Here is a 12,612-nt window from a genome sequence, read left to right as displayed (position 1 = left end):
AGTGTGTGTGTGTGTGTGTGTGTGTGTGTGTATGCAGACCCAGCATTTTTGACAGCTTGGGATTATAACAAGAGAGATGGAATATTGTGGGGTTTTGTTGTTGTTTTTTATTTGCTTTTTTTTTGGTTTGTTTTTGAAGGAGGAGGGAGAGGAAAGGAAATAAATTAGAAGATAGAATATGACGACTCTGGGAAGAGAATGGAAATAGGTTTTTCTTTTTAATTACTATAAAATACATGTTACATAAAATTTACCATCTTAACATTCTTAAGGGTTACTAAGTACATTCACAGAGTTGTGCAACCAGTTACCACCATCCATCTCCAGAACTCTTTTCATTTTGCAAAACTGAAATTCTGTGCCTACTAAACACTAACTCCCCTCCAGTCCCTGGCAACCACCATTCTACATTGGGTCACTAGGTATTTGACTGCTGCTCTAAGTGCCTCGCTTAAGTAGAATCACACAGTATTTGTCTTTTTGTAACTGGTTCATTTCCCTTAGCAGAATGACTTCAAGGTTCATCTACGTTGTAGCATGTTTTAGGATTTTCTTCATTTTTAAGGCTGAATACTATTTCTTGGTATGTACGACATTTTATTAATTTATTTTCCATCGATGGACATTTAGGTTGTTTCCATCTCTTGCTCAAGACAAATATGAGTACCTAAATAATGCTGCTGTGAACATAGGTGTGCAAATACCTCTCTAAAACCTTGTCTTCAATTCTTCTGTATGTACATCCAGAAGTGGGATTGCTGGATCATATGGTAATTCTAGTTTTATTTTTTTGAAGAACCTTCATAGTATTTTTTTCATGGTTGGTTGTACCATTTTACAGTCTTACTAGGACTGCACAAGAGTTTCAATTTTTCTGCATCCTTACCAATACTTATTATTTTCTGAGGTTTTTTGGAAAGTCGCCATCTTAATGGATGTGAGGTGGTATTTCATTGTGGCTTTCATTTACATTTCCCTAATGATTTGTGATATTGAGCATCTTTTCATATGCTTGATGGCCGTTTGTATGTCATCTTTGGAGAAATATCTAATTCAACTCATTTAGCCATTTTAAATTAGGTTACTTGATTTTTGCTGCTGTTTTTTATTCGTTTTTTTATTTACAATCTTTTTATAATGGCATACAATATTATATTAGTTTCAGGTGTATAGTGATCACTATGAGTCTAGTTACCATACAAAAGTTTTACAATATTATTGACTGTACTCCCTATGCTATTCATTATATCCCTATGTCTTATTTATTTTACAACTGAAAGATTGTGCCTCTTAATCCCCTTCACCTATCTCATCCATCCCCAACCCCTTCCCACCAGCAATCATCAGTTTGTTCTCTGTTTCTAGGAGTCTGTTTTGTTTTGTTTAATTTGCTTTTTAGATTCCACATATAAGTGAAATCATACAGTATTTGTCTTTCTCTGACTAATTTTACTTTGTATAATACCCTCTAGTCTATCTCTGTTGTCACAAATGGCAAGATTTCATTCTTTTTTATGTGGAGTAATATTCCATTGTGTATATATACCACATATTCTTTATCCACTTATCTGCTGATGGATAGTTAGATTGCTTCCGTATGTTGGCTACTGTAAATAATACTGCAGTGAACATAGAAGTATGTATGTCTTTTTATTTATTTATTTATTTATTTATTATTTATTATTTTTTATTTTTTATTTTTTTTAGTATGTCTTTTTAAATAGCACTTTTGTTTTCTTTGGATAAATATCCAGAAATAAAATTGCTGGATCATATTGTACTTCTATTTTTAACTTTTTAGAGGAACCATTTTCCATTGTGTTTGCATCAGTTTACATTCCCATTAACAGTGCACAGGGTTCCCTTTTCTTGGCATCCTTGCCAACACTTGCTTCTTGTCTCTTTGATAATATTCATTGTGGTAAGTGTGAGATGAGAGCTCACTGTGGTCTTGATTTGCATTTTCTTCATTATTAGTAACCTTAGGTGTCTTTTCAGGTGCTTGCTGTCCATCTGTATATCTTCTCTGGAAAAATGTCTCTTTAAGCCCTTTTATGGGTGCTCATTTTTAATAAGATTTTTTGCTTGATATTGAGTTGTATGAGTTTTTTAATATATATTTTGGATGTTATCCCATAGGGGGCTATGGGATATAGCATTTGCAAATGCTATATCTTCTCTCATTTAGTAGATTGCTTTTTCATTTTGTTGATGATTTCCTTTGTTGTGCAAAAGCTTTTCACTTCGATATAGTTCCATTTATTTATTTTTGCTTTTGTTGTCCTTGTCTGGGGAGACATATCCAAACAAATATTGCTAAGACCAATGTCAAAGAGCTTACTGCCTAAAGTTTCATCTAGGAATTTTTTGGTTTCAGGTCTTACATTTGAGTCTTTAATCCATTTTAAGCTTATTTTTGTATATGGTGTGATTTTTTTGTTGTTTTTTGTTGTTAGGTTATAGGAGTTCTTTGTATATTGTGGATATTAACCTCTCATCAGATACATGATTTGCAAATATTTTCTTCTAGAAGTTTTATAGTTTCTGTTCTCGTACTTAGCTATTTAATCTGGTTTGAGTCAATTTTTGTACGTGAGTGTAAGGTAGGGGTCCAACTTCATTTCATTTTTTTTTGCATGTGAATATTGGCTTTTCCCAACACCATTTATTGAAAAGACTGTCCTCCCACTGAATGGTCTTGGTATCTTTTTTTTTAAAAATATTTTATTTATTTATTCATGAGAGACACAGAGAGAGGCAGAGACATAGGCAGAGGTAGAAGCAGGCTCCATGCAGGGAGCCCGATGCGGGACTCGATCCCAGAACTCCAGGATCACTCCCTGAGACAAAGGCAGATGCTTAACCGCTGAGCCACCCAGGCGTCCCGGTCTTGGCATCTTTGTTGAAAATCATTTGACCATATATATTAGGGCTTATTTCTGGGCTCTCTATTCTAGTGGTTTATATGTCTGTCTTCATATATATATGATATATATATAATATATAGTATATAATATATATAATATATATAAACCACTAGAACCATATATAAACCACTAGAAACCACTTCCACCAGGGCTCTGTGTGGGTCCACGTGAGTAGCTGGTGGTTCTAGTAAGTAGCTGGTGGTTCTAGTATATATAATATATATATAAAGACAAACATATAAACCACTAGAATAGAGAGCCCAGAAATAAGCCCTAATATATATGGTCAAATATATATATATTTTATATTTTATTGAAGTTCAATTTGCCAGCATATAGTATAGCACCCAGTGCTCATCTCATCAAATGCCCTCTTCAGTGCCCGTCACCCAGTCACCCTATCCCCCCATCTACCTTGCCTTCCACAAACCCTTGTTCATTTCCCTCTCTAATTTTTCCCACTCATTTTCCCTCCTTTTCCCCTTTCACTATTTCCTATATTCCCCATATGAGCGAAACCATATAATGATTGTCCTTCTCCGATTGACTTACTTCACTCAGCATAATACCCTCCAGTTCCATCCATGTCAAAGCAAATGGTGGGTATTCGTCCTTTCTAATGGCTGAGTAAATATATATATATATATATATATATATATATATATATATATATATATATATAAATCACATCTTCTTGATCCATCCATCTGTCGATGGACATCACGGCTCCTTCCACAGTTTGGCTATTGTGAACATTGTTGCTATAAACATTGGGGTGCAGGTGTCCTGGCATTTCACTGCATCTGTATCTTTGGGGTAAATACCCAGTAGTGCAATTGCTGGGTCGTAGGGCAGGTCTATTTTTAATTCTTTGAGGAACCTCCACAGAGTTTTCCAGAGTGGCTGTACCAGTTCACATTCCCACCAACAGTGCAGGAGGGTTCCCCTTCCTCCTATATGTCTGTCTTTATACCAGCACCACACTGTTTTGGTTACTTCAGCTTTGTGATATATTTTGATATAAGAAAGTATGAGACCTCCAACTTTTTCTTTTTCAAGATTGTTTTGGCTATTCAGGATATCCATATGAATTTAAGGACAGATGTTTCTATTTCTGCAAAGAATGTCATTGGGATTTTGGTAGGGATTGTACTGAATCTGTAGATGACTTTGAGTAGCAGGAACATCTTAACAGTATTAAGTCTTCTGATGTGTGAACATGGGATATGGAAAGATTAACTTTTTAGCCTTGTCATTTATTCTCTTTGTTCCTTTGCTATCATCCTTTTTTATATATCAAAGTGATAATTCTAGAATAGTGGTAACAAAATAGCAGTGACAGCCCCTAGTCCTAAGGTCTCATGTTGGTTAGGTGACTGTCAAGAATATGGCTGTGGAATGAGGCATCAAACAGCAGTTTTACAACTTTATCTGTGGGCCTGTTTCTCAGAAATTCTAACTATTAGAACTTGCTTAAGGAGCTTACCACTCTGAACTCTGGTTTGCTGAAAATCAGAATGTTAAATGTCACATTGAAATGAAATAGAACTGCATAAAGACCAGATAAGATGGGTGAGCTCTCTGCTTTTCACATCACTTATCATGTTCCTTCTTGTTGTGAATGATTTGCTTTATAGGTATGTCTTCACTGGTATTTATATTTTTGAAGCTTTAATAAAAATATTGGCAAGAGGTTTTATTCTGGATGAGTTTTCTTTTCTTCGAGATCCATGGAACTGGCTGGACTCCATTGTCATTGTAACAGCGTAAGTATATCCAATATGTTTATTGAGGAAATTCAGGGTGGGAAAGAAGCTCTTTGGCTTCCACCAGGGCTCTGTGTGGGTCCACGTGAGTAGCTAAGTGTGTCCTGATAATGTCTAGAATTCTGAATGCAGTGTTGGTTCACCGTGAACAGCACCAGGCAGCCAACTGGCCAGAGGCCTCCACGCACGAATCCATTTCTAGGCCACATTCATGCTCTCATTCCTTCAGCCATTCACTTCCCAAACACTGGCCTATTATGGGCCAACTTCTGTGCGAGATACAGGGGTTGTGATAATGAAAACAAAACAAAACAAACAGACATGGTTCTCACCCTCCTAAAGCTCACAGTCCAGATGGAAAGAGAGAAAATTAACAACCATCACAATCTGGTAGGGTGAGTGCTAGGACAGGAGTTGGGCATGTATGGGGCTGTCAGAATGTGTAGGAGGACCTACAGAGTCTTAAAAATCTTTGGCTACTGCAAGCTCTCAAGGAGTTTTTTTTCATTTTCTTCTAGAAGTTTTATAGATTTGGCTCTTATGTTTAAGTCCATGGTCCATTTTGAGTTAATTATTATGTATATTGTATTTTATATGAGGCAAGAGTTGAAGTTCCTCCTGAAGGAAAGGACATCAGTTTGGCATCTGAATGATGAAACAGGGTTAGCAAAATAACGAACAAGAAGAACAATGGCCCATTGCCAGCACAATAATAATAAACCTAATGTTACTTAATTTGTGCCAGCCATTGTTTCAAGCACTTTGCATATGTTTTCCTATTTAATATTCACAAGAGTCCTTTGAAGTAGATGCTATTAATATCAGAGTTTTATATTTGAAATTCAACGATTGGGTACTCTTACTTATTGAAAGATAGTGTAGTGCAGTTGTGAGGGCTCTAGAGTCAGACTGCCTGGGTTTCTTCTGGCTTGGCCACATAGTGAGACTTTAGGGAAGTGCACTGGGCCTGGAACTTGGTAGTCAATAAGTGTTTCGATTGATTTTTATTATCAGTGGATGTAGCACAACTGCATGGGCTATTTCAAGAAATCCTCATCTGTGTCCAAATATAAATATTAGTAGAGAACAGCCTCCTGTGCAATCTGTAGTCCACAGCAATAGAGAATGATATTACCAGACCCTAAGATGAAAGTGGGGCTGAGAAGGTAAGGCCCAGGGACAGAGGGCCCAGGCCATGTTATTTGTGGCCTTTGTGCAAGATGTACAGATGTACAGTGTGACTGCAGAATTGAGTAGGCCCAGAATTTTTCCTGTGCTTTGTCTTGTAGGTTTGTATCATATTCACCAAATACCATACTCAACAACAGCATCAGTATGTCATCCCTGCGTACCTTCCGAGTGTTTAGAGCTTTGAAAGCAATTTCAGTGGTTTCAGGTAAGTCACTCTGATCTTCAACATTACCTTTTAAGCAGGAGGAATGTTCTTTTATATTTAAAATTTCTCAAGATGTCATATAAACCAAAACCAAAAAAATTCTGCTTTACTCATTTATTTGATCATTCATCAACAGTGTGTATTTCAGCATATGTATAGACACTGTGCTAGCTGCCTGGGGGCATATCTTATCAGTGAGTGAACAGACAGAGGTCTCTGCTCTCATGGAGTTTACCTTCTGGGTGGGGTGGGGAGACAGACACTAAGCAATAGCTATAATAAATAGGTAAAATAACTATAATAAATAGGTAATTCTCTATCCTGTTTAGAAAGTAGTATGTGCCATGGAAAAATAAAAGGGAAAAGTGAGCAACATGAGGGCTACTGGGAGTCACAGGGGTTCAGGGAAACAGGGTGCAGTTTTCAATAGCATAGTCAGGATAGGTGTCATTGGGGAGAGGAGATGGGAGTGGGTTTGAAGGTAACAAGGGCGTTTCATAAGCAGATATATGGAAAAGAGTGTTCATAGCATGGGCCAAGGCAGTTGTGCAGAGACTGAGGAATATAAAGGATATGGATCAGGCTGAGCAGACAGTGAGGGGCCAGATGGTAGAAGTGGGACCACATAGAGGAGGGGAGGCACATATGTACTAGGAGGACTTGGGCTTTGCTCTGAGGTAAATGGGGGCCACCTGAGGTCTTTGGGCAGAGGAGTCATATGATCTGGCAGGGGTTTTGTTTTGATTTGTTTTTATGGAAGTAGAGGTGACACATGTTACATTAGCTTCAGACGTGCAGCAGAGTGATTCAACAATTCTATAAATTACGCTGTGCTCACCACAAGTGTAGCTCCCACCTGTCACCATATGATGCTATTACAATACCATTAAGTATATTCCCTATGCTGTGCCTTTCATCCCCATGACTTCTTCATTCCAAAACTGGAAGCCTGTGCCTCTCACTCCCCTTCACCCTTTTTCCCAGCCCACCACCCTCCTCTTATCCCCCTGGCAACTACCAGTTTATTCTCTGTATTTATGAGTTTCCGTTTTGTTTTGTTTGTTCATTTGCTTTGTTTTTGAGATTCCACATGTAAATGAAATCATACAGTGTTTGTCTTTCTCTGACTTATTTCACTAAGCATAATACCCTCTAGGTCTATCCATGTTGTTGCAAGTGGCAAAAACTTGCTCTTTTTTATGGCTGAGAAATTTCATCTTCTTTTTTTTTTTTAAGATTTTATTTATTTATTCATGAGAGACAGACAGAGAGAGAGAGAGAGAGAGAGAGAGGCAGAGACACAGGCAGAGGGAGAAGCAGACTCCATGCAGGGAGCACTGATGTGGGACTCGATCCCAGGTCTCCAGGATCACGCCCTGGGCTGAAGGCAGTGCTAAAACCACTGAGCTACCTGGGCTGCCCCAAAATTTCATCTTATTTATCCATTCATCTAATCTGAAAGGTTTTAAATGGACTATTTTGGCTGTTGCATGAAGGATAGAATGTCGGGGAGTAAAGGTAGAAGTAGAAAGATCAGATAGGAGGCATGGTGGTTGCCATGGAAATGTGCCACTCAGATCTCCTGCTTTAGGGAGCGTAGCTGACTGATGATCCCAGATACCACATCTCTGGATTCACCACTGCATTCATGTTCATCCCAAGATCACACTTGCCCTACAAGTACAAGGCCATTCCTGAAGGATAAAGTCCTGAAGGACTTTAGCTCAGGGGCTCCTCAGCAATCTTGTTGAGACCCTTACAGTGGCACTACAGTCTGAGACTCTCCTTGTCCAGTCCTGCTTCCTTCCCACTCTCCTTTCCCAGGTATCAGCCCTGTGTCGTAGTCTGAGGCTCTCCCGGCCAGCTGTACTCCCTTCTTCTTCATAGATGTATCACCCAATGGATCTCTTGCATTTCTGGTTCCAGAGTATCTGATTCTCAGAGAACCCAAAATGACACAAGATGCCACTGTCATAATCCAAGAAAGGAGACGACTGTGCTCTCAGATCAGGTGGTGATAGAGGAGTTGGTAGACAGCGGTCTGATTCTAAATTTGAAGATAGAAACAATAGAATTTACTGAAAGACTAATATTGTATGTGTGGTGTGAGCAAAAGAAAAGAGTCAAGGATGAGTCAAGGTTTTTGGCCTGAATGACTGGAAAGATGGAATCATCGAGGACTGACATAGGGTAGGCTGTCACAGGAACAGGTCTAGGGGTCAGATGGGGAGTTAGCTTTGGACATGTTCTGTTTGAAATGGCTGTGAGACATCAAATAGAAATATCAAATAGGTAATTAAGTATATGAGTTTGGAGTTCCAGGCAGCAGCTTGGGCTGGAGATATCATTTTGGAAATCATGAGCCTATAGATGATACTTGAGCCATGAAATCTGATGAGATCACCAAGAGAGTCAACTTAGATGAAGAATAGGAAAGGGCAGAGGACCGAGTCCCAGGGCACCATCACCTTAAAGGTGAAGAGGGAAGGGGGAGACCGGGAGAGGGGATGAGAAGGAGTCACCAGAAAGTAGGAGGGAAAGGTGGATCCTGGAAGCCAGGTAAGGAAGGTGTTCTGTGAGTCAGGATGAAGCTAAGGATGGGTTGTGAATATGAGCTACAGTTTATTTAAAAAATGAGGTTACCGTGGCATACCTTTCTCCTCTCTTTCCTCTTTCCTTTACATTAAAAAAATCTTTACTAAAAAATATTCTCTTTCTGGAGTCCTTCACCACCACCCCCTTCTTCCCTTCCAGTATTTTCTATCAATGCTTAGCTGTACCACTGAAACTCTAGGCAATTTGAATCCTTTCAAACAGAGGCAGTGGGTTACTTTTTGAAACCTAAGAAGATGAGACGTCTGGGTGGCTCAGCAGTTGAGCACCTGTCTTTGGCTCAGGATGTGATCCTGGAGTACTGGGATTGAAGTCCCGCATCAGGCTCCCTACATGGAGCCTGCTTCTCTCTCTGCCTATGTCTCTGCCTCTTTCTCTCTCTGTGTCTCTCGTGAATAAATAAATAAAATCTTAAAAAAAAGAAACCTCAGAAGAAAAACTGCATAGTGATAAACTATCAGCAAAGGGCATTTTATGTAGAATTTGTCCCTCTCCTCCTTTTCTTCCTCTTTTGCAAGGTGGACCCTGGCTTCCCAGGTAAGGTTAGGGGCTTTGTGCCTTGTGTTTCCAATGGGTAAAATATTGTATCAGGCAGTCACTAAGCAGCTGTAGTGTTTCCTTTTTCACCTCTAAGCAGGTGAACATAGTCTCCATTTTGACCCATGAAACACATGAGATCTCTGGATACTTTCTGGAAATAATGATGTATTATGATCTCTTCGGGGACTTTGTAAAAATTATTGAGGAATCAGAGCAGTTTTTTCATCCATCTTTCATCCAAATCCTCTTGCTTTGGAGAAGACTCAAGCATATTGTTATAGATGAGAGTCACACTTCAATGAGATTGGAGCATCTACTTGTTTGGCTGCAGCTGGGGACACAGTGAATGTCCCAGCTTGGCCTGAAGCCTCCTCCTTATGTGGCATCCCACTTTGTGGGAGGGTCATTTGCTGCAGGTTTGGCTTCCCATTAGGTGTCACTTTCTGTTCCCAAGTCTACCAGTCATGGTTTACACCGATTAGTTGAAACTTTGTCACTTTGCGTAATCTCACACATTGTAAGTCATATCTGAGTATCTTTCCAGCTGTGCTGAGAGCAGAGTCCCTAACTCAGTGGTGTACTGGAGCTACTTGTTTTGGCTCCTTGGCAGCAGATTGTGCATGTCCTTTTCCAGCTCTGCATCCAGGGATGTCATGTAGTTTAGCTTGAAACCAGCTGGGTAAGAGGGCTGTATGCAGAGAGAAAAGGGATCTACACTACATAATTCAGCAAACAAGGAGGACCGTGAATGCTATAGATGGGACTTTCTCTGTACACTCCTCCCTCATACAGAAAGCTGATTTTTTAAAAAAGATTTTTTTTTTTAAATTTTAGAAGAGGAGAAGGGCAGAGGGAGAGGGAGAGAGAATTCCAAGCAGATTCTATGCTGAGTGCAGTGCTTGACATGGGGCTCGATCTCATGACCCCAAGATCACAACCCGGGCAGAAATCAAGAGTCGGATGCTTAACCAACTGCACCACTCTGGCTCCCCTAGAAAGCTGATTTTAAACATTTACCATTGTACCACAAGATTATGTCTTTCTTATTTTGCAACTTGGCAGCCTAGCAGTGTGCCATGGACACAATAGGTGCTTAGTAAATATTTCTTGAATTTTAAAGAAAAAAACCTATTATAAGTAGTAATCTGAGTTTTTTCCTCCTAGAATATTCTCATTATCTGAATCCAGACAAAGGTCCCCCTTCTAGCTCCCTGCCCTCCAATTTAACACTGTCTCATAGCACCTTGCATACTTGTAGTAACCAGTGATTGTTGAATGTTAAATACAGTTCTATCTCCTCTAGGGTGGCTTCACTTTGGCCTTGGTGCTGCGTGTATTCCCTAGCTGTGAGGTGTCTGCACAATGTAATTAAGTTGTCTGTATGGGATGTTTCTAGTCAGAGTCTTCTCACTTACTCTTTAGAACAACCCTGTGGCAGACACAGGCAGGATGAAGAGGCTAAGCTCTAGACTGGTGGACTGCTCAATGCCATACAACTTCTCAGGCAGAGTTAGAACCAGAATCCATGGCATCAGAATCATAGGCCAGGCCAGTTTCTGATTTCAGAAAGAGTCAGGTGACATTTGAGACCTTGGCTGTTCCCTCCCTGTCCCTGGCGTGTGTCCCCTGTGTGTGTGAGTGGGGGCTTCTCCCCACACCGGTCCTTCTTCTCACCAGGTCTAAAAGTCATTGTTGGGGCCTTGCTACGCTCTGTGAAGAAGCTTGTCGACGTGATGATCCTGACTCTCTTTTGCCTCAGCATCTTCGCCCTGGTAGGTCAGCAGCTCTTCATGGGAAGTCTGAACCAAAGATGTATCAAGGCGAGCTGTACGGATATCAATAAACTTAGTGGTAAATATCCCACCTTTTACACCTTGGTCTGTGCATGGTTAACTTTTACTGTCACCACTCATACTATCTATAGATCTGTATTACAGAGTTTCTTAGGAGTAAGGATGACTTCATCCATCCAGGGTTCTCATGCAGGCAGATGAGTTTCTTAGAGAACTGCCTTGTTCTTCAGGTTTCCATGGAGAAGGTAAAGCCTGCAGCCACATCCACACAAGTGGTGTCAGCCCTTTCCCTTCCCCTGTGGATCTATCCATTTCTTTGCCACGTTTTGCAGAAGTCTTTAGAATGCCTGGATTTGTCCAGCAACTTCCCAGCCCTCCTCCTTGGTATTTTCTCTAATGACACCACTTCTTTTTCTGCTGCACTCTCTCTACATTTTTCTGCTGCACTCAACCCTACAGCAATTTCACGTGTTCTGGATCTCATGTGGCTACCCCTTATCCATGTCTATCTTGGTTTATGCACTTCTCATGGGCTGAGTCTGTGTCTAGCTTCCTCCAAGGCATGGCCCCTGGTTCAGTTTTATGAACTGAGAGGCCGTGGGGGCATGGTGGTATCACTGCTTCCTCCTCCTTCTCCTTCTTGCATCTTCCTTTCTCTCCTTTTCTCTTGCTCCTTCCTGAGCGTTTAGGTTCTGTTCCTCTCTGGCCATCCACTTTGATCATTTTAGAGGATTCCAAACCATTAGTTTCAAGCAAATTTGGCATATTTGCTATCCTCTTTTTTTTTTTTTAATCTGAACTTGTGATTCTTTGCTTCTCAGATAGTTGCTTTGAAAAGAAAAATTCCTCTGAATTCAGAATGTGTGGCATCTGGATGGGTGAAAGGTAAGAGGTTCATGTCTCCATTTTTCTCCCAAGCAGAGCACTCATCATGGACCTTTTGGGGTAATGTGGCCAACAGTTTTCATCTAATGACTTGTGGAAGCAGTGATGGTTGTAGACAAACAAGACTGATTATTTTACAAGTCTAGGCAAATTTAGAATGTTATTAAATTATTAATAATTCATTATTATAATTATTAATAAAATTAATCAAGTAATTTAAAAATTAATAATAAAAGGATACACTTAATTATAATTAATATTATAATAAGTATTTCCAAGTGTTTAAAACAGCTTTGTCTCCCAAGTCATGTTGAATTTGTAGCTGAAGAAACCTACTGAAAATATGATATTTTGACTTTATGGAGTGAATTTTCAAGACTTTCAAAGGGTAAAAAGAACATTATGACTGAGAGCCCCATGGAATTCTTATTTCCTGTCCAGCAGCATGGCCCTGATATAAAACTGAGTGTCTTCTTGTTTGCTCATGTTGATCACCACTGCCTCTAATTTCATATACAGTTGTATGTGTGTTCACACACATTCACCTCATCCAGCTTGTAACTCTGTAGCTCTTTCGGGATACCTTTCTTTCTTCCAGAGTATCAGTGTTCTCTGTGGTGAAAAATTCAATTAAGGGTGATTTAATGAGTATATTTCAAATTAAGATAATATACTAGTCACTCTGGTAAAAT

At 39.7% G+C, this 12,612-nt stretch overlaps 1 protein-coding gene across 3 annotated transcripts in view; it reads left to right on the top strand.

The window, feature by feature from the left end:
- The window catches only part of SCN11A (sodium voltage-gated channel alpha subunit 11), a 92,149-nt gene that overhangs the window by 17,489 nt on the left and 62,048 nt on the right, over positions 1 to 12,612 (top strand). For all 3 annotated transcript variants that reach the window (XM_049099908.1, XM_025461256.3, XM_049099907.1), the window contains 4 exons: positions 4,565 to 4,693; positions 5,983 to 6,089; positions 10,920 to 11,093; positions 11,857 to 11,920. In XM_049099908.1, coding sequence (XP_048955865.1) covers positions 4,565 to 4,693; positions 5,983 to 6,089; positions 10,920 to 11,093; positions 11,857 to 11,920 — 474 coding nt within the window. The remainder of the gene's footprint in view (positions 1 to 4,564; positions 4,694 to 5,982; positions 6,090 to 10,919; positions 11,094 to 11,856; positions 11,921 to 12,612) is intronic.

Source organism: Canis lupus, chromosome 23 (assembly GCF_003254725.2).
Source record: "Canis lupus dingo isolate Sandy chromosome 23, ASM325472v2, whole genome shotgun sequence".
Lineage (NCBI taxonomy): Eukaryota > Metazoa > Chordata > Mammalia > Carnivora > Canidae > Canis > Canis lupus.
The sequence above is the reverse complement of the archived record's forward strand: the minus strand, read 5'-3'. Positions and strand labels throughout refer to the sequence as shown.